Source organism: Hyaena hyaena, unplaced genomic scaffold (genome assembly GCF_003009895.1).
Source record: "Hyaena hyaena isolate Hyena2069 unplaced genomic scaffold, ASM300989v1 scaffold_58, whole genome shotgun sequence".
Taxonomy (NCBI): domain Eukaryota; kingdom Metazoa; phylum Chordata; class Mammalia; order Carnivora; family Hyaenidae; genus Hyaena; species Hyaena hyaena.
The window spans coordinates 2,102,871-2,124,575 of record NW_024080689.1 but is presented as its reverse complement, the minus strand read 5'-3'; the positions used below and the strand labels follow the sequence as shown (position 1 = coordinate 2,124,575).

General features: G+C 55.6%; 1 protein-coding gene across 2 annotated transcripts in view; it reads right to left on the bottom strand.

Annotated features, from left to right (window-relative positions):
* GAS7 (growth arrest specific 7) overlaps positions 1 to 21,705 on the bottom strand; it is a 214,714-nt gene that overhangs the window by 63,195 nt on the left and 129,814 nt on the right. For both annotated transcript variants that reach the window (XM_039231485.1, XM_039231486.1), the window contains exon 3: positions 5,326 to 5,406. In XM_039231485.1, the coding sequence (XP_039087416.1) occupies positions 5,326 to 5,406 (81 nt within the window). The remainder of the gene's footprint in view (positions 1 to 5,325; positions 5,407 to 21,705) is intronic.

Sequence of the window (21,705 nt, the reverse complement as noted above, 5' to 3'; positions counted from 1 at the left end):
CACCAGCCGCATTAGCCCCTAAGGAGAGAGTCAGCCTGTTTTTTGAAGCTTTGAAGTCAGGCACCAACTTCTCTTCTCCAGCTCTGAAAGTTCCAGATGGCGTCTTCTTCAGACAGAACGCTGTTTTGTTGCTTAGTGGAGCCACCTTCATGAATTCTTTTGAATCAGTCCTCTGGAGAACCTGCTGCAGCTTCTACATCAGCACTTGCTGCTTGACCTTGCACTCTGACGTTATGGAGGTGGCGTCTTTCCTTAAGCCTCCTGACCAACCCCTGCTGGCCTCAGACGTCTCTCCGCAGCTTCCCCTCCTCTCTCAGCCTTCACGGACTTGAAGGGAGTTAGAGCCTTGCCCTGGATTAGGCTTTGGCCACAGGGAATGTTGGGGCCGGTCTGACCTTCCGTCCAGACCACCCAAACCTTCTCCACGTCAGCAATAAGGCTGTTTCTCTTTTTCATCCTTCGTGTGTTCGCTGGAGAAGCACTTTCCATTTCCTTCAAGAACTTCTCCTTGGCACTCACCACTTGGCCAACTTTGGTGGAAGTTTTGGCCTGTTTCAGCTTTCAACATGTTTTCCTTATGGAATTCAATCATTTCTAGCGTTTGATTTACAACGAGAGACATTCGACTCTTCCTTCCCCTTGAACACTTAACAGGCCGTTGTAGGGTTTTCAACTGGCCTCGTTTCAACACTGCTGTGTCTCAGGGAAGACGGAGGCCTGAGAAGCAGGAGAGACGCGGGGATGGCCAGTTGGAACAGTCAGAACACACACAACATTTGTCAGTGAAGTTCAAGGTCCCATACGCACACGGCTTACGGTGCCCCAAACACAATCACACGAGTAACATCAAAGATCACTGATCACAAAGCAAATCACCATAACATATATACTTGTAACCAAAGAGTCAGAAACATTGAGAGAATTGCTGCAACGTGACATGGAGACATTAAGCGACCAAACGCTGTTGGGGGAGAAAAATCAATGGCACCGACGGACTTTCTCAACGCGGGGTTTGCACAGACCTTCCATCTGGAGAAATCTCCCCCGTCCGTGAGGCCCTGACGAGTATTCCTGGATGCTGATGAGCTCCGGGGACCTCAAGCAAAGCAATGGTGTGTGGTGCTCCCACACGCATGTGGATGCAGAGCCCGTTCCGGGCAGTGAAGCAAGACTACCACGGAACCCACTTTGGGAACAGCTGTGGCTGTAAGGCGGCAGGTAGTGAGGGCAGGCGAACCGAGGCAAACACGGGGGCCGGTTTTGAGCTCAGAACCTCTGAAGGCACCCCGGGTGCAACCCCTGCCTCACGCCCTCGCCGCACCCTGTGTGGTGGAGGGAGGTTGCGTCTACCAGGCTCTGTTTAGGGGAGCAGTTTTACCCGACAGCCTTCTGGTCTAGAAGCATCTGTCTGCCCAGCTGGCACTCACTGTCTTCAACGATCGTCAGAAATGAAAACCGTATCCCCCAAAACAGAACCCAAAACACATCTGTCCCTGGGGCTGGAAGGGGCTGGAAGCCTGTGGCTATTCTCCAGGACGTCAAAGGTTCGACGGGTTCCAGGAAGGTCCCTCTGGGGCTTGAACTGACAAAATCACGGAGTCAGGAACAAAACGCGAGCCTCCTTCCAACAGGAAGTGTTAACCGCCTTCCTTGAGGTCGATGGGGGGGTCTCGCCGAGGGCCACGGAAGCCTCTCTAGGAAACCTGCTGATTCTGCAGTGAATGGGGGGGTCCCTGCTTGGCTACGACGTAGGGGAGGCCAGTGGTTAGGGCTTCCTGGTCTGGAGAGGGTGTGGGAGAGGGTGAGCCCCTCCTCAGGGGAAGCTCAGGGGCTTCCCTCAGGGGAAGCACGGCCACTCCGCAAGGCAGACCCTCCCTGATCCGCATGAGAGCTCGCTCATGCCCCTTTGATCTGGCTTCCCCAGGGACTGGAAGGGTGGCCCATCCCCTAAGGACAATCCCTCCCAGGCTGGACAAAGCCAGAATTTGAACTGGCTTCCCCGACGACTCCCACCCCCTCCTACCCCTTCGCCACCAGGGCAAGTCAGTAAAAGACTGATTGCCTCCAACCTTCAGAAAAACACAATCAAGGGGCCCCTGGGGGGCTCAGTCGGTTGAGCATCTGACTCTTGACTTCAGCTCAGGTCATGATCCCAGGGTGGTGGGGTCGAGCCCTATGATGGGCTCAGTGCTGAGCATAGAGCCCGCTTAAGATTCTCTCTCCCTCTGCCCCTCTCCCCTCTGATTGCACTCTCTCTCTCTCAAATTAAAAAAAAAAAATTTTTTTTAAAGAAGAGAAACACAAACAAAAGCTCGGTGCATGTCCCAGGCCCAGAAGCTCCGAAGGGAATTCACTCTCCACACTCTGGCTGATGAGGTCACCATGAGTCACAGGTAGCTGTTCAATTCTAACCAATTAAATTTAAATAAAATATAGGGGCGCCTGGGTGGCTCAGTCGGTTGAGTGTCCAACTTCGGCTCAGGTCATGATCTCACCGTTCGTGGGTTAAAGCCCCGCGTCGGGCTCTGTGCTGACAGCTCGGAGCCTGGAGCCTGCTTCCGATTCTGTGTCTCCCTCTCTCTCTCTGCCCCTTCCCTGCTCATGCTCCGTCTCTCTCAAAAATAAGTAAACGTTAAAACATTTTTTTAATATATTCCAAAATTTAAAAAAACCCACATACATTAAATAGAGTAAAAGCAAGTCAAAAATTCAGTTCTTCAGCAACACTGGACGCACTTCGAGTAACTGTTAGCCACATGCCTGGCGCGACCGCAGCGGACAGCGGCGATCACACACATTTCTGTTCCCGCAGAATGTTTTCCTGGACGACGCTGCTCTATGGATTCAGCCATCCACCCCGTGACGCATCCACGAGCCTCCCAGAACCTCATTTTTCACCCGGTACTTTCTTTCCGTCTCACCCTGACTCGTTCTCTCTCTCCATAAATCCCTGCCTCCGCTCGGCATATCAGACCAGCCCAAGGATCATCTTTAGTATTCGCAGCAGTTACGGAATAGAGCTTTTGGGGTTTCTGTCTGGGTTCAAACTTCACTACTGGCGCGGACCTCGCCCAGAAAACCCGGAAAAGCCCCCCGCTCAGTGCCGACGCTACGTGACACCCAACATTCAAAGAGCGGAATGCCATTTTTTGGGGGGGCACTGGGCAGCTTCCCAGACCTCGCTCCCCGTGGGAAGCCTGGCTGGCTAAGCTTTCAGCATCCGACGAACCTGCACTGAGAACGAACCAATCCCTGGCCACAGGTGAGTGTTCAAACCTTCCCCAGAAGCTCCCAAAACTCAAGAGGTAAAGAGCCCCATGGCCGCCCTCACGCTTCTGCCTCCAGAAAGCACCGTGGCCCGGGCTGATTTGTGGTTCCCACTGGTGTTCATCCTGACCTGTTTTTCCATGTTTTTCTGCAGAAGGGACCACATGGAATATTTGTGGTCAGCAAATGTGGCTGAGGTTTCCACGCTGCCTTCGCCCTCCCCACCCACCGTGCGCGTAATCACCCCAACGCCCATCGCTGCTAACCGAGAGCCATTCTGATAGAGCCAAGGAGTGCCGGGCTGCTTCAAGGAGGCGGCGTCTCTGGGCGCCTGGGGGGCTCAGTCTGTTGAGAGTCTAACTCTCGATTTCTGCTCTGGTCATGATTTCCTGGTTGCAGAGTCTGAGCCCTGCGTGGGGCTCTGCGCTGACAGTACGGAGCCTGCTTGGGAAATTCTCTGTCCCCTCCCCCACTTGTGCTCACTCTCTCTCTCAAAAAAAAAAAAATCAACTTAAAGAAAAAAAAGGCAATGTCTCATGAAGACGCCTCTAATGCATTTCACTCTTACCCTCAACCCCAACCACAGTACTCAGAATGAAACTGACACCTTCCTCTGGCTTGGCAGGGGAGGGGAGGAGCGGTCGCAGGCTCCACCCCTGCGGACTGGCCTCCCCTCATCGCCTCCCGCTCTCCCCTTCATCCTCCACCCTCCAGCCACACACTGGCCTGCGCTGTGTTCTCAAACACGCCAAGGTCACCCCTGCCCCAGGACCTTTGCACCTCTGTCCATGGCCCAGAACACATCACTGCGACCCCACACACATACCCATCTTCTCCTCACTGGGGCCGTTCGTGACTCTCCAGTCCTACACTGCCCCAAGGCCCTCACTTTCACTCCTTGCACAAGAACATGCAGGAACAGCCCAACACATTTCACATTTGGGCTTATTTGCCCAAACCCCCCACTAGAATGTGGGTCCCGGGAGCGGGGACCGCACAGGCGTGGCTCATCTGTGGCGCAGTCCCCAGCACCGAGAATAGCATCCGGCATATTCTTTGAAGGAAAGGTTTGAAAGTCTGTCACTGCTGCCCTGAGTGGTCCCCAGGAGGGGAAGTCAGCAGCCCCAGAGTGTGGGGGCGGGGACGGCTAAGCTCGGAAGCAACTTCGTGTCCCCGCCGAGTCCGTGTCCCTCCCACAACCAAATCCAACCTCCTGAAAGCCGCCTGTTCCAAAACCAAACGAGAGAATACACGGGAAAAAAACCAAAAACAAACCCTGGTGCTCCCGTGGGAAGAAATGCCGACGAGGCCACTCTTCCCTTCTTCTGATCCGAGGTTCCGTGCGGAACTTAGAAAAGAAGGTGTCAAAGCCTCACGGATGCCCCGAGCGCCTCCCGGGAAGGCCTCTTCCCTCCCGCCCCAGAGCGTCGATGTGCCCACGCCCCGAGGAGGAGAGAATCGAGGGTCAGAATCCCCGGAGGCTGGAGGGGACCTGAGCCACCACCTCCCTCCTCCAGGCCCTCGATGCGTACACCCGGGCAGAAGCAGGCTGGGCACGGAGACGCGAGGTGCCCACGGCCCCGGTCTGACAAGCTGCGACTTCTAAGACGCCTGCGACAGGACCGGCCGCCTCACCCACCTCCACCTGATTCCCCCTGCAGACAGAGAACTCAGACCCTGACAAGGAATCCCAAGTCCCTTCCAGAACATTCTATTTGCAAGCTGCCCCGTAAAAAGCTGCCCCCTTTAACTTCTACGCCGTGGTGGGCTCGGGAACGGCGTGGAGCAGCTCTGTACCCGCCCTCGCAGCCAGGTTAGAGCCCGATGCCACACGCCTCACCCGGCCGCCTTCTCTCCCTAAGCAGCTGACCGGGAGCGACGGTGAGGCACCGGCGTGCTGCCCACACTGCCAGGGACGGCCCGTCCTCCGAGCCCTCCAGACCGCGCCCTCCCCCCCCCAGCCGGGCTCCAGACCCCAGCACCCACAGTCCCGGCCTTTCCGGTGAAGGGGGGTGTGCAGCCCCTCCCCGTTGCCCCCAAATAGCGGGTAGACTGTACCTGTTGGAGGCAGAGAGCTCCTGTGAGGGCCAGGGCTGGCCGCAATCCCAGAAGAACTGCTGGGGCGTTCCCAGGTGGTCTCTGGTCAAAGAAAGAAACACAATCACTTTGAGACTGTCACAGGGCAGAGCCCCGGAGGGTCCCAGCAGAGCTAGATGGCAGAGGAGACCCGGCCGGCCACCATCCTGCCCCAGCCCGGGGGGGGCGGGGGGGGCGGGGGGGGGCTGGCCTTCCGCTCCCACACCATCCCCCTCCCCACCTGCCAGGATGATGGCGCTTCCGCTGGGACCCTTGGAAATGTCCCTCTCGGCCCCCCCAGCCCCCACCGATCCCCCAAGGCTGCCAACCCAGGCGCCTCCACTTCTGTCCCGTGCCCTGGGACCCAGCCGCTCACTGGCTGTTTCTCCCAAGCGCCCACTGTCACCTGAAACCCCAAAGCCAGAGGAAGGAGCCCTGGCCTGGGGTCTGTGCAGAGACATGGGTCCTCCGTCAAGTGAGAGTGATTCCCCAAGTCCTTCCCGGCTCTCCAGGCCCACGCCGGGTCTGAATTCCAGCCACTGCGTCAGCCTGGCCCCTTCCCCCTCCCCGGGTGTCCAGCAAGGAGTCAAGCTAACACCGCGGCCGCGTGGTGGCCGCCTGAACGCGACGTGAGCCTCGTCGCCGCTGTGAGCAGAGACTTCTCATAAAGTTATCCGGCGAGAAAAAGAATGCTTCTCGCTCTGTACTATTTGAGGACATAGAAATACACAGAGGAGTCAGCACCCATAATCGCACAGCTCTAAGTCAACATTTCGGTATCTCTTGAGATTTATTTTCAAGTCCCTCTTGGGTGCACAAGGCCACGTCTGGGATCGGGGCGGGGGGGGGGGGCACGGAGTGCTGGCTGGCCGATGTTGGGGGTTAAAAGGCCACCAATTCCCTTGCACCGAGGCAGACGATTCCACACAGCTCGGAGTTCCCAGGGGCTGGCCAGGGGCCCTTCCTGTGACTTTACTACATTACCGCTCCCTTCCCTTCCCCAGGGGCTGCTCCCAAGAGTATTCCCCTACCCGCTCCTGAACCTCCTGCACCTAAATCTGTCTCAAGTTCATCTGAGAACCAGACCTAAGAGCCCCCAACACCCACACACCCCAGCGCACACACTCCATCTAGCTCCTCCAAGGGAGTCGGCACTCTGTCCCACCTCTCAGGCAGCACAGACCTTGACCTCGACCCCTATGTCATCTCCCTGAGAGTCAGGTCTATGTGCCCGGACAGACGGGCAAATTGAAAGATGGACACCATGACGGCACGACATAGGTTCCTATGTGCTGTGACCTTCCAGTCTCCAGAGACAGCCAGCTCTGTTCTTCCAACAGGTGGGAAAAGTGCCTTTACGCCTTTGGTGGCTGACGCCACAGACCCGATTTCAGAGAGCACCCAGCAGCCACGTCTGGGCTTGTGAAAGTCGGCTGGGAGCCGGGCGGCAAGCCCCTGGACGGCTGTGCTCCAAGGTCAGTGGGCCACCTCTACGCAGAGCACCAGCTCCTCTTAAAACTGAAGCTGGTGATGCCCAAGGTGAAACTCGGGTTCTAGTCGGACAAGAGCTACGCGCATGCGCACGGACCAAAGAACATGGCGGGCAAATGGCTCCTGGCGGTAGACAGGGGAACACCGGAGGGCGGCAGGGGGAGGTGACTCGGGGCATCGGGACAGTAGCGGGGCGTTTCGGGCCAGACGCAAAGCAAGCTTCCTGCTGAGGTCACTGCATCTATGGGACACAGGATCCCTCAGGGACTGAAACTTACTGAGAAGTAAATAAATAAAAGTATGAATTGGCAGTCTTGGGGGGAGGGAGAGGAGCCAGCAACAGACATGAGAACTTGACTCTCCCCTCCATCCTCTGGGACCTGCAAACCGCCACCGAGATCGGGGGAAACAAAGCAGAGCTTAATTTGAAGATGCTTTTTAGCTGAGAAGTCTCTGTGTCTTGTTCCTCCCGCCCCAGCCCGGGCTCTCCAGGGAAGGGGATCGCAAGAGGCAGAGACTCCGGCAACAAGAGAAAATGTGCTGAGAGCAGAGAAGCCGTGTGAGGTCATGTGCTGAGGCGTCTGCAGGAGGAAGCCCCGAGATCACAGGCAGATGTGGGCCTCCGGTCAGAGCCCCACTCACCGGAAGGCCTGCGCTCGCTGGCCGGGGTCACTCACAGGCCCCCCAGAAGCTGGAGTCCATCATTCCCCTATGAGCCACGTCTGTCCGGCCGAACGCCATCTGGGCGCCATAACTCTCTAAAGGATGCTCGCTTGGCCGGCTCTGGGCCAGCCCCAAACCCAATGCCACTCCAAGTCTGAGGCAGGAACACGGACAGGCCAGGCCTGGCGGATGTCTGGAGAGTCCCTGAGGCTGAGTCACCTCACCGGCAGCGGGAAACATCACCCCAGATGACCAGATTGCCCACAGGGAGGAAGCCATTTCTAGGCTTTTTCCAATAAAAGATTCCCTAATCTATTTACAGCGCACCAGGCTCGTCGACCCCGTCAAAGCAAAACTCAAGTGGCAGTTTGGGGCCCGAGTTGCCCTGGATTAAGGCTCTTCTGCATTCTCTGGGGATCCATCCCTCGGGCTTTAGATGATTCCAGAAACAGCCCGACTCCTACCACCAGCATGGTCACCATGCAGGTCCCAGGAGCTCTAGGGAGCATGGCGAGGTCAGCCTGGAGAAGTGAGACGTGTTCTTGGAGAGAATGCAATTCACGAGAAACACACTTTTCCCAGCAATTCGGACTTCCTCCGCTAACCCCAGAAAAGCCACACGCACAGATCAACTGACGGTGGACCAAACCGGCCCGTCAAGGCTACGAGCTGGAGATTTTAATTCCCCTGTCGGTGGATGACAGTGGCTGCCGTGGAGAATAAAACTTTCGGAGACAGTCTAGTTAAAAGGAGGGCAGAGACGCAAATCTGGGTTTCAAAGCACAGATGGCCCCTCCTTACAAGAATAACAACACTGATGCGAATAATAAAACAGGAAGCGAGGCAGGAGTTACTAACTTTAAGCTTATGGACTTCATTGTCCTTGTTCAGACTGCATCCTGCTTGCATTAGAAATACTGGCTTCCAGTGCGAAAGCCACAAGGACCCCCTGGATCGACGCCACTGGTCCTGGTGATTTGCCTTTTGGGGAAGGTGTAAGCCCCGCCCTCCCTGTCCCACCTGGTCCCACCCCGACTCCCCACCCCCTACTCCCTGTCCAATCCCAGCGGTCACCTGCTCCCCACTGGTCCACTGGCCTGGCTCTGGTGGTGGCTCTCTGCTGCCCCCGGTGGCAACCAAGTGAAATAACCACAGGTACCAGCTCAAGAGGGAATTGGGCCCTTTGGGGTCCTGGCTGGCCTCGGAGATTCCTCCAGTCCCCTCCTCTTTGCCCTTTAAAAAAATTCTTCCTTCTGGGGCACCTGGATGGCTCAGGCTGTTGAGCGTCTGACTTCAGCTCAGGTCATGATTTCACAGTTCGTGAGTTCGAGCCTCACATTGGGCTCTGTGCTGACAGCTCAGAGGCTGCATCTCCTGGCTCCTTGGCTTCGCAATCACACCAGTAAGGGGCTTCTGGCTACAGGGCTTTCCCAACCCCTTCTTAAAATTAAATGGAAATTGACTTCCAACCACAGACCCTCCACAGGAAGTGAACCACCGACTCTCTGAAGACCCATCCACTCGTGCCTGGCCTACCCCAAGCCCCTCCACATTGGGCATCTCCTTTAATGGTCCCCAAGTACCTATGTAATGGATGCTATCATTTCCACTTTCTAAGGGAAGAAACTGAGGCCTCGACTGACAAGCAGCAGGGTTGGGGCTCAGTCTCCCAGCAAGGACCACCACATGCCAGCTACACCAGTGCCCCGTAGCCCAGTGCCAGGAGCTGCCGCACAAGGGTCCTGTTTTAGTCTGCGCACCATTCTGTACCTGAGAATCATTCTTTTTTTTTTTTTTTTCAAATGTTTACTAACTTTTGAGAGACAGAGGCAGAGTGCAAGGAAGGGAAGGGCAGAGAGAGAAGGAGACACAGAATCGGAAGCAGGCTCCAGGCTCTGAGCTGTCCGCACAGAGCCCAACGCGGGGCTTGAACCCACGGACCATGAGATCGTGACCTGAGCCAAAGTCAGACGTTTAACCGACTGAGCCACCCAGGCGCCTGTTTGACAATCATTCTGAAAATCAATGGGTTTGTCCTATTAATGTCACATAAATATTAGCAATACTTATAACATGGTTAATATTTGATGTAATAAATTGCATTATTGAACATGCCAGCACTATACCTGCAGGCTTACTCTGCATCTGGTGGTATTCTGTGCCCTGCGGATACTGCAGGAAACATAACTGGTTAAACACCCTCCACCCCCAGCTTGCATTCTGGTAGTTATGATGCTATTCTATTTTTTAATGTCCACATGTAACATTCTCCATGAATGAGAAGTTAAATTTTTCTGATGGGGGTGGAGGGAGGGAGTCACACCAGAAGAAAGGTAAATATGAAAGTAAAACATAGCATGTTAGATGGCGGTGCCTACTAAAGAGAATAAAGCAGGGAAGGGGGATTAGAAAGGGATGTAATTTTAGAAGAATAGCCAAGGGACGCTGGGGTGGCTCAGTCGGTTAAACGTCCAACTTCAGCTCAAGTCATGATCTCACAGTTTGGGAGTTCGAGACCCACATCGGGCTCTGTGCTGACAGCTCAGAGCCTAGAGCCTGCTTCCAATTCCGTGTCTCCCTCGCTCTCTCTCAAAAATAAGTAAATACATATTTAGAAGAATAGCCAAGGAAGTTTTCCCTGAGAATGCACATTTGAGTAAAGTTTGGAAAGTAGTTGAGTGAGTTTCTGTTGCTGCATCAGAATCTACCCCAAAGTCAGCAGCTCCAATCAATGAGCATTTATGACATCATATTGTTCCGGAGGGTCAGGAATCCGGGAGGAGCTTAGTGGGGCGGTCCTGGCTCAGGCTCTCCCATGAGGTTACAGTGTGATCTCAGCTGGGGCTGCGTCATCCGAAGGCTTGAGCGGGGCTGGATCCACTCATGTGGACGGGCCAAAGTTCCTTGCCCCCAACGTGTGTGGTCTGAGAGAGCAGGGAGAGACCCTCACGATGCCTTTTATCACCCAGACACAGAAGTGACCCTCCATCACCAAGGCCAGATTCTACTGCCCACACAGACCAACACTGACAGAATGTGGAAGGGACACGGAGGGGCGTGAGTGACAGGCAGCTGGCATGTTGGGGGCCATCTTGGAAGCCGGCTAATGCCGCAGAAAAGGAACAAGCCGTGCATGTGTGTGAGGGAACAGAACTGAAGGTGGAGGGAACCACAAGTGAAAAGGCTTGGAGGCAGGCACACATCTTGCATCTTCAAAGAGCTTCAAGGAAGACGATGTGGCTGAAAAGTGGGGGTGGAGGCGGAGGGCCGAAGTCAGGAGTCACAGGGCCAGACTCGGACATCCAGGCTCTCACAGTGGGGTCCTGGGCCAGCAGCATGAGCATCGAGAACCGGCCAGAAATGCAGATGCTCGGGCCTCACCGTACACCTGCGGAATCTGCAACGCGGACATGTGGGCTCAGCCTCTGAGGCTGAGGGGCAGGGTCCATCCGGGAGAGGACGGGGCGGCCAGCACCACCGCCATCAGCTAGGGGCCGGCGGCATCCGGGGAATGTCTCACTCGGGAAGGGGTGCCCAGGTAATGACCCCTACCCGCAGCTCTAGAACCAGATGCTGTGGGCACAGAGGCAGTTCCGGGATGATCTAGCGACACCCAGGAAAGACAGCTTGACGGAAGAGGTTCTGGCTTGGGAAGCTTTGTCCCGATCTGCCTCCCACGGGGGCTTCCCCACCTCCCCCCAACTCTGCCATACAGCTCGGGTCCCCAGCAGCAGGGACGGATCAGGCGGCCCGTCGGCAAACGGAAACATGCACAGGCCTTTTGCGAACGGCCGTCAGCGGGCACGTCAGCAGCACAACTGCGTTCTGTGGGATCCACCACCCAGGTCTGACCACCCGTGGGAGGGCTACAGAGCCTGGGCCAGACTGTCACTTTCGGGCGGCGTGGGCCACCGGGCCCCAGAGTCGGCCACCCGAGCTCCCGCCAGAAATGCCTGGTAAGCATCGAGCCCGGGGAGATGGGAAGCGGAAGTGGGGAGGTGCTAGCTAACGGCCCCCAGTCTGCAGTGTCCACGAGCTGCAGGGAGTGTGCATGGGACCATGATGGCCCCCGGGGTGGCTCCCCGGAGCACAGAGTCCCCTTGCTCTGAGGACAGGGTGACCCCGGGACTCTGCCATTCGGGAGAAGAAAGGAATGGACGGTGCACCTGCTGCTGGTGCTTAAAACGTCATCCTTAGCCCGGAGTTGCTGTGAGGCTTCTAGGAGCTCAGGCAGTGGTGTCCCCCAGGCAGGTGTTCAAATCCTGAGTCCGCCCCTTGGCAATGAATGGCCGTGACACCCAGCCTGCTTCCTCGCTGCAAAGCGGGGATAACACTGCAGGAGTCAGGGGTGCCAGGTGAGCAGTCAGTGGGCCACATCCAGCCTTCAGCACAGCCTCTGACACAGAGAAGCCCTCACAGCCCCCTAACGGCGACAACGACATAATATTAATAGAACAAAATCCTCTCTGTTCCTTCCTTCCTTCTGCTTCCCAGCCCCCCAGCCCAAAAGCCTCCTCCCTGCTTTCATTCCCATTCCTGCCCTCCCAGAGCACATCTCCCAAAGGTAGGACTCCCCTCTCTGATGCGAGGGAGAAGAAGGTTCTAGAATGTCTTCCTTGGCAGGTCTGAGCTGTAGGGGGTGTCCTTCAGTTAGCCAGAGAAACAGCACTATCGGCGGTCTACCATTTCCCAGCAGCTCAAAGGATCCTTTGGGCGAGGCCTGCGATCCAGGCGGGGCAGGGGCCCCTACACCTGGTTCACGGACCAAACAGAGGCTGCTGATGTCATTGCAATGAAGCAGCAGCCCCTTTAGCGCCCTGGCCTTCTGACGGTGGCCTGAGCCAGTGGCTGGCTCCAGCCTACAGAGAGGGCCTGGAAGAGAAGGACTGGCAGTAGGCCAGAGAAATTCTAGTGGAGACCTGGGGGTTGAGGGATAAAACGATGGCTGATGGCAACGCAGGAAAACGCGTCTTGTCACGAGCCAACAGATGACGGCAGCTCACAGATATCATGACCCCCGTCGGAACGGGGTGGGTACTGAGAAAGAAAGCGTATCGAAACCGAAGCCGGGACCCTCGGGGTCCGGGACCTCCTCACAGGTAGCGGTCTCCCAAACCCTGTGACTGATCACGGTCACCGGGACCACTTGGTCGAAATACAGATTCCCAGACCTGAGACCTGAAAATTCTGCAATCTCCGTGATGAACCGGTCGTAGGGGAAAGAGATAGAGTCCATAGTTACCCATCGCAGGAACCTGACACAGACCGGAAGGTACTTAAATGAGATAAAATGTGAGGGTCAGGGGGCACCTGGGTGGCTCAGCTGGTTAAGCGTCCGACTTTGGCTCGGGTCATGATCTCACGGTTCATGGGTTCGAGCCCCGCGTTGGGCTCTGTGCTGACAGCTCAGAGTCTGGAGCCTGTTTCGGATTCTGTGTCTCCCTCTCTCTCTGACCCTCCTCTGCTCACACTGTCTCTCCCTCTCTCAGAAATAAATAAACCATTAAAAAATTAAAAAAAAAAAAACGTGAGGGTCAGGATCAGGCAAGGTGTGAAGCCACACGCATGGGAGGAATGTAGGGTAATTAAGGGGACTCCCCAAACGCCCATCATCATTAGCCCGACCTTCTGAAACTACCAGGCTCACAACATCTGGCCCCCAGAGAGCCACCGCTTTGACAAGGAGGCTGTGTGACTGATTTTAGCTCCAGGGACAGACTTACAGATTAGAGCGTCACAAACCCTTTGGCACGGCTGACTCTTTAGAGTCTTTCCTAGAATAGGGGACCACGAAGCAGAGAAGAGAAAGCAATGCAGTGAAGGAAGCCGAGAGAGAAATGTCACCAAGAGAAGGTTCTAGTGGCTGCTCGGCGGGGACAGAGCCGGCAGCAGGGCGGAAGGCAGATCGGGGCCACCTGGTTCGGACACGGGGAGGGTCCCAGTGACCCCACGGGCCTGTGAGCTCCCCGTCCACACCAGTTGGACTTTCTGTGTACGAACTGTGAGCAGGTGCCGAGCCTGGGGAGGGGCTCCAGGAGCCCACACTTTCATCCTGCCCTCGGGGAGCTGACAGCCTGGATGGGGGGCACGGATGACCTCCTCCTTCCTCAGCCACAACACCTGCCTTCAAGTTCAGCCCTCCCACCGGACGTACCGAGGGCAGGGACCGCGTCTCCCAGGCGCCGGGTAGAGTGCGCAGTGGGTGTTGGGGGAATGAATGCAGACTCAGCTCAGAGCAAACGTAAGAACTCCGTTTGGCCACATGGCCAAAGGCTGCCTTTCAAAAAGCGTGCGTGTGTGTGTGTGTGTGTGCGCGCGCGCGCGCACGTGCGCATGGATAAAAGAACAAACGGATGGAAAGACAAAGAAAGACCAGTGAGAGAGGACAGAGCCCCAGTCCCCTTCACACAGCACGAATGACACACACCACAAGCAGTCCGATCTAAAAGGAGCACCGAACGCACGGGTGGCTGACGGAAGTGCGATGGCAGATGGCCAAGAGGAAAAGGCGTCCCGTCTCACTCAGAACCAGAGAGACCCAAACAGAGGTGACAGCAAGACACACTTTTTCTCACCCACTGGACGCGTCACACCTTTCAAGACTGACACCCCCTCGTTAGCGAGGATCCGGAAAAACAGGCTGGGGATGCCTTGGGAAGGCTGTGTGGCGACAGCGATCAAAAGCCGGAACGCACACACCCTCTGACCCGACCGCAGTTTCGGGGGTGCTGTGAGGTAATCCGCATGACGAGGCGTTTGGGGGCATGTTTTGTTAGAGGAGGGAAACACTAGAGACATGCTGGAAATGCCCCGGGGCACAACGCTACTTAATTCCAGGGAATGAGGCAGATGGGGGGGGGGGGTGCAGGGCGTGTCCAAAACACACTGCTAAGTGTGCAAAAGTGTACAGCAGCGTACAAAAGGTTCTCAGATGCACGTCAGAAGGGGCCTCAGTAGGGGCGCCTGGGGGGCTCAGTCGGTTGAGCGCCCAACTTCGGCTCAGGTCATGATCTTCGCGGTTCATGGGTTCAAGCCCCGCATCAGGCTGTCTGCTGTCGGCATGGAGCCCACCTCCAGATCCTCTGTCTCCCTCTCACATTTCTCTTTCAAAAACAAAGAAATAAACGTTAAAAAAAAAGGGCCTAAGTAAAATGTACAGGCACAGAAAATTGCTGGAAGAATACACACACAAGAAGCATTTGATGCTAGTTAATTCTTTTTTGTTTTTTTAATGTTTTTTTTTTTCTTTATTTCTGAGAAAGAGACAGCATGAGCAGGGGACGGTCAGAGAGAGAGGGAGACACAGAATCCGAAGCAGGCTCCAGGCTCTGAGCTGGCTGTCAGCATAGAGCCCGACGCAGGGCTCGAACCCATGAACTATGAGATCATGACCTGAGCCAAAGTTGGACGCTTAACCGAGTGAGCCATCCAAACACCCCACGCTGGTTAATTCTTGAAAACCAAACCAAAGTCAGAAGACTGTATTTTTCCAGTGCGCCCCATCTGACTGCTTCACCAAGCGCATGGTAAGTTCCCATGAGAAAGGGTCGTGTTGATGCAGGAATCAGTTGGAAGAAAGGCAGAAAAGAAAAACAAGAAACCGACCCAAGTGGGCTAGGTTAGCGTACGGTCAGGCCGTGTTTTTCAGGGCAACGGTAAACGGCTCCATCAGTGAATAAATGCTGTTAGAACGCCAGGCCAACGACTGGAAAAAGATTAAGATGATTAAGGGACATCCATTTCTCACGCAGTTTCTGAAATTAACTTTTATCTGAATTAAAAAATTTAAGGGCTGGGGCGGGGGGGTGGTGCCTGGGTGGCTCAGTCCATTGAGCATCCAACTCCGGCTCAGGTCATGATCTCATGGTTCGTTAGTTCGAGCCCCAAGCTGGGCTCTGTGCTGACAGCTCGGGAGCCTGGAGCCTGCTTCGCATTCTCTGTCTCCCTCCTTCTCTGCCTCTCCCCCACTCACTCGTGCTCTCTCTCTGCCGAAAATAAACGTTAAAAAAAATTTTTAAGGGGAAAAAAACCAGTTGATGAGAGTACTAGAAGAATATATTCCCTTCCTGTGCTGGCAAAGGCCTTCTAAACGTGACCTCCAAAGGAAGAAATCGAAAAAGCTAGAGACTGCCCAAACTCTCTATGAAAATCACAAGCAGAATCCTAAACCATCATTTTGCAAAACGGAACTATTTGTTACACAAATCCAGGCCCTTCTCTAAGAAGCCAGAGCCCTTTCTTTGCAGACCCACCTGCCTACTCTCTGGACCAGTGGACATGGCACAGAACGGGACGTGGGTGGGTATCTTCGACCGTCAGCAGCCAGTTTCTGCTAAAAGGCTGCTAAGGAAACGAAGCAAGTGTGCAGAGAGAAATATGCATGAAGCAAAGCGAACGCAGAGAACCAAGGAGGCATAAGACATCGCGAGGCCCCAGAAACGGGCTAACCAGCTCATCGCCTGCTTTCCGGTCCATAAGCTGGGGCTTCTAAGAGACGCCTTGCCTGATACCCTTCTAACAAATGCCCTTTTTCCCCACAAGCTGGTTTGAACGGGCTTCCATTCTCCTGCCCACAGGAATTGCCCGGTAAACAGCCAATGCCGGCCCTGAGCCCTCAGATCCACATCTGGAATTTTCTTCTGTGCCCGTGCTGCACCGGGCTTCTCACCAGGCCCCCAGGAGGACCCCCACAATCTCTCCGTGTGGAAAAATCACACCGCTCGCCCGTGCAGAAGCTTCTCTTCCCACTACGTGGGATTTTCCACTCAGACACCACCTTTTCGACTTGTTTTCTGAGAAGCTCCGTGTTTGTGAACCTCAGCCGCTCGGCACGGCTGATCCTCATTTAGAAGACTTTCCAGTAAAAGGTGCGACCTCACGTTTATAAATAATGCTCGAAATCACGGAGTGTCGCTTTTCACAAGGACACAGGGAACCGCCGGAGCGCGCTGCGGTTATTTTGGAAAACAGGGATAAGCCATCCTCCCTCCCGAGAGGCAGCCACCATGGCACTTTCCGGAACCTGCTGGAAGGCCATCGGGAGCCTGGGCCACAGAGGGCCCGGCCGCTCCTTCCAGTGCAGCCAAGCCCCCATCAGCAGCTCACTGAGCAAAAGGCACAGCAATTCCGGGCGCCATAAACTCTCTCCAATCTCCAACATCAGGAAAGCGCATTCGGGAAAGAGAGGAGCGCATGAGCTGGGGGAGAGATGGGCAGCACTTGAGAGGTGATGAAATGAGACTCTTTGGAAATCACGCGGGCAGGCAGGGGAAAGAACTCTGCTAAGAGGCCCGCCAGCCTCATCCACTAAGGGAAATTCTAGAATGCTCTAAGCAGGGGGATCCCGCAGGGTGGGCTCAAAGTGCTGTGGCGCGTCTCGTCACCTGGCGGGCCGGTAAAGGCACAGACCACGGGGCTCCTCTCCCGGAGTTTTGGGGAAGGAGGTCTGGGCTGAGAGACTGCATCTCCGACAAGCCCCCCGGGTGACGCTGCCGGCCCAGGAACCCCACTCTGAGAACCACAGGCCTAGAGGGAGCCGAGGAAGGGCAGAGTTCTCTCTGCAAAAGTGCCGCCTCCTGGTAAGCAGATGCCGTGTGTCTGTACAATGGAATATTGCTCGGCGATCAAAAAGAGCGAAATCCTGCCGTTTGCAACACCGAGGGTGGAGCTGGATGGAGTGCATTCTGCTAAACACAGTTAGTCAGTGAGAGAAACAGATACCATAGGATTTCACTCATGTGTGGGACTTAGGAAACAGAACAGGTGCACCAGGGGAAGGGAAGGAAAATTAAGATAAAAACAGGGGCTCCTGGGGGCTCAGTCGGTTGAGCATCCGACTTCGGCTCAGGTCATGATCTCACAGTTTGTGGGTTCAAGCCCCGCGTCGGGCTCTGTGCTGACAGCTCGGAGCCTGAACCTGCTTCTGATTCTGTGTCTCCCTCTCTCACTGCCCCTCCCCTGCTTCTACACTCTCTCTCTCAAAAATAAAGATTAAAAAAAAAAAAGATAAAAACAGAGAGGGAGGCAAACCATAAGAGACTCTTAAATACGGACAACAAAGTGAGGGCTGCCGGAGGGGAGGAGGGTGGGGGGTTGGGCATTAAGGAGACACTTGCTGGGATGATCACAGGGTGTCCCAGGTAAGCAATGAGTCACTAAATTCTATTCCCGAAATCATTATTACACTATATGCTAACTAACCTGGATTTAAATTTTTAAAAACGCAAAAACCAAAAAATTTTAAGAAATAGTGCTTTCTCCTGTCTCCAGGTGTTAGGGGAAAGGCTATCAAATTTTTTTTAAGTTTGGGGTTTTTATTATTTATTTATTTTGAGAAAGGGGGAGAGAGAGAGCATAAGCCGGGGGTGGGGGGGAGCAGAGAGAAAGGGAGAGAGAATCCCAAACTTCGTGAGGCCTTATCTTTCGAACCGTGAGATCGAGCGGAGTCAAAATCAAGCGTCAGATGTTTACGGACTCAAAATCAAGCGTCAGATGTTTACGGACTCAAAATCAAGCGTCAGATGTTTACCGGCTGAGCCACCCAGGCGCCTCCCCCCAAAAAGTTTTTTAAAGGTACAGCCATCAAAACAGCCCACAAATTACTCCTGACATGAAAGGACCCACTGTTGACAGTATTTCTCCAAACAGGGGCTGCTGTCAAAAACTGCAGCAACGAGTCCATTTAGCCCGAGAGACCCAGAAAAACAGAAACAGTGATCCCCACAGGGCCAGGCGCTGCGAGCGCGAAGACGAAATCCACCAGCACCACCAGCATTCGGGCTGTGGCGGAGTCCCCGTGCGGGCCGCGTCCCCATCTCTACAGAGTCCAGCAGCCAAGAAGATGGCGTTCGCACGCCCGGTCCCGGAGATGCACGCTTTGCAGGGAAGAGCCGGGCCGGGTGGGTGGGAACGTTCCCCGGCCCATCTGCTCCGGCTCCCAAGGGTGCTCCTCACCCCCCGATAAACGAGACCAGGGTTCTCTCGGGCCCCCAGCTGGGCACCTCGGCCCTAAAAGAAACCCCAAAGCTTAGCGGTGCCCAAAATGCCCCAAGAGACTCCAGTGGGAAAACGGGCAGCATCTGAGAGAGAGCGGATATGCGGGAACCCAGGATGGTGCCCGCGGTCTGGAGATTGGGAACTCAGAGACAGAGCTGGGGCGCTCAGCTCCCGTCCTCGCCTGCACCTCCGAGGAATAACTTTTATCCTGTTTGCAAACGTAACACTGGTCCCCAGAGGAAACGTCGGAAAACACAGAAAAGTCAAGGGATAAAGTCTAAGTCCTCCCGGATCCCTCGCTGGGAAAGAACCACCGTGGACCAACCACCTCCCCCAGCTCCGGGAGGCAAAGGTGTGCCAGGGGGGCGAGGGGGCCACCCCAACTTGCAGGAATCAGGGACAGAAGAAAGGTGGCGGCGGGGCCGTCTGCACGGCCACCAGGTCCGTCCCTTCGGGGGAATCCAGAGCTTGAAACCAGCCCGACCCGCTCTTGCCATCACAGGGAACTGAGCATTCAGGACGCTGGGGGTGCGTGAAGGACAGACCGGGGCAGGAAGGGGCAGAGCCGTTCTGCACACCCCTCTCCGGGCACTGCCAGCATTCTGGGACCCAGGCAATTATGCTCAGCCAGAGCCCACGCCCTGGGTTCCCGGACAGGCTGGGGATGTGGAAGGAAGGAGGGCCACGTGACCTGAGGGCCAGGCGTCCGAGACGCAGGGGACAGGTAGCATCTCCTGCAAGGCCTTCCGGAGGCACACCGCCACCCGTCTGACTTCACGGTGCCCAAAGGGACCATGGCAGCCTGCCACGCAGCGGCCTGGGAAAAGCGCTGGGGTTTTCTGGGGTTTCCCACAAACCCCCACCCACCAGGGGGCTTCAACAACCGAAAGGTGCTGCATCCCAGTTTTGGGGGCCAGGAGCTGGAGATTCAGGTCTGATGGGGCTGGTTCCTTCTGAGGGCTGTGACGGAGAGTCCGTTCCAGCGTCTGTCACCTGGGTCTTCACATCCTCTCCTCCACCCCCCCCAACCCCATGTGTGTTTGCCACTGTGCCCCAAATTCTCCTTTTTGTAAAGAGCCCCGCAGATTGGATCGGGCTCTCTGTGTTCCAGGACGACCTCATCTTAATTTGAGTGTCCGTGAAGATCTTCTATCCAAGGTCACGTGCACGGCTCCTGGGGGTTAGGATTTCAACATCTTTTGCAGGGGTGCAGAGATCAAGCCCTATCAGGAAGCAAGGGGCTGGGGGCTGGAGGCTGGGGGGCTGGCTGGGGACCGCGGAAGCCTGGGACAGAAGTCTGGACCCACAAAATACAGAAGAGACTGGGGCTCGGCAGCTGAGGGTCTGGGTCTGTGGCAGGGCCTGGGGGGCAGCAAGGACACCAACCGCCAGGGACCGGGGGACAGCTGAGCCCCAACTCTGGCACGGATCCCAGGTGGCCTCCGATCAGAGCACGTGTGCATGGTCAGGCTGGCTGGGAACACGCCAGCGAGCAAACTGCTTCCGCTCTGACTTCTCTAACCCGAGCACCCCCGGGCACCAGGAACCCCTACGACGTCCCCACAATGGCCACTGAAGGGTTAACTTCGGGGGTGGGGGCGAGAGGCAGGACTCTCCCCCTCCTCCACCCTGGCTTAGTGATCCCATAGCTCCTCTCTATTCCACTGTGAGATCAGTTCCCCTCTCCCCCATTACAGGAGCTATTTCTTCTTGGGCTGAGGGTATCCTTGGGGCGTGGACAGGCATTAAGCACGGCTTTCGAAGGACAGGATCCTTCCAGTGCAAGGTGTCCGTGCCCCTGCGCACACCCCGCATGCTGTTCCCGGCAAGCCCCGTGCAGTAAACACGTCTTGTGTGACTAACTCTTCACCCTGTGCTCCGCCCACGTCTCTTGGATGAGCCCTGCCTGCTCTGGGATCCGACTGGGGCTGAAATTACAAAAATGCTGTTACCCCACTCCGAGATCTCCCTTCGATAATAAGGATCCGATCATCGGGAAACAGACGGAGGCGCATTTCCCAGACGGTGCCGGGTGAGGGGCGCGGTGAGCGTTAAGACTTTGGTTTCAGAGACTCTTAGAGAAGGAAGGGACCTTCAAAGAGGTCTAGGCGAGCTGGAGAGAAAACCTGAGTCTCCAAGCCACAAGGAAAAGACCCATTTAACAATAATCACCTCTCGACTTCAAGGGAGCATTCGGGCTTTGCAGCCATGTAGCCGTCTGCACGGTGTCCATGCACACCGCCCTCCCCCGCGAGAAGCCATCCAAGCGGATGATGAGAGCTGAGCACAGAGAAGGCGTTAACAAACACGTGTTGCTTCATAATCAGCTCACGCGGCGCCCGCCCACTCACTCAACCTACAAATCCTTTCCATTTTTGCCACGAGTTCAGACTCTGCGGACTCTCCCTGTGTAAGCAGCTACCTCGTTTCCGCTGTCCAGACTGCCCTTCCACGTGGACCTCAACTTCCTGCTGCAGCCACACTTCCCCCAGCCCCGGTACACACCCCCAGGCTTGACACCAGCCCCAGAAAGGCGGCAACTCTACCTGCACTAACGGTCAGGTGCAAGGACAACCCTCCAGGTAAAAGGCAGAGCATGAGATGAGCCAGAAGGTCCCTGCTGAAATAGACGCTTTGTAACTACATTTATACCAGTCATTTCTCGCTGGATTCTCTCTCTCTTTTTTTTTTTTTTTTTAAGAGCTGTTTTATTTTTTATTTTAGAGAGAGAGGCAGAGGGAGAGAGAGAGGGAAGCGCGAGCAGGCTCAAGCGGGAGCCCAATGCGGGACTCGATCCCACAACCCTGGAATCACGCCCTGAGCCAAAACCAAGAGTCGGACGCTCAACTGACTGAGCTGCCCAAGTGCCTCAGTCCCTGGATTCTTGATTCTCTTACCTGGTCCCCTTTCTCGATCTCCGATTTCCAAGAGCATTTATGAAATATCCTCCTGGTGTGGCGTCTAAGGTCACCTCTCTTCTCCATTACTTGGTGCAAAACCACGAGGCTCGGTCTGAACACAGGTCCAAACTCCGGCACCCATAGGAAGCGGACACACAAGATGCACGCATGCAGCTGAGTGTAAGAAAAATGAGGGGGAGCGGCAACCTTCTCAGCTCCACCCGGGTTATGTTCGGGCAGGAAGGTGGGTCCGATGTGGCCGCACCCCATGATTCTTCAAGAGAAGACAAGTCACCGGATGCTCATGGAAAAT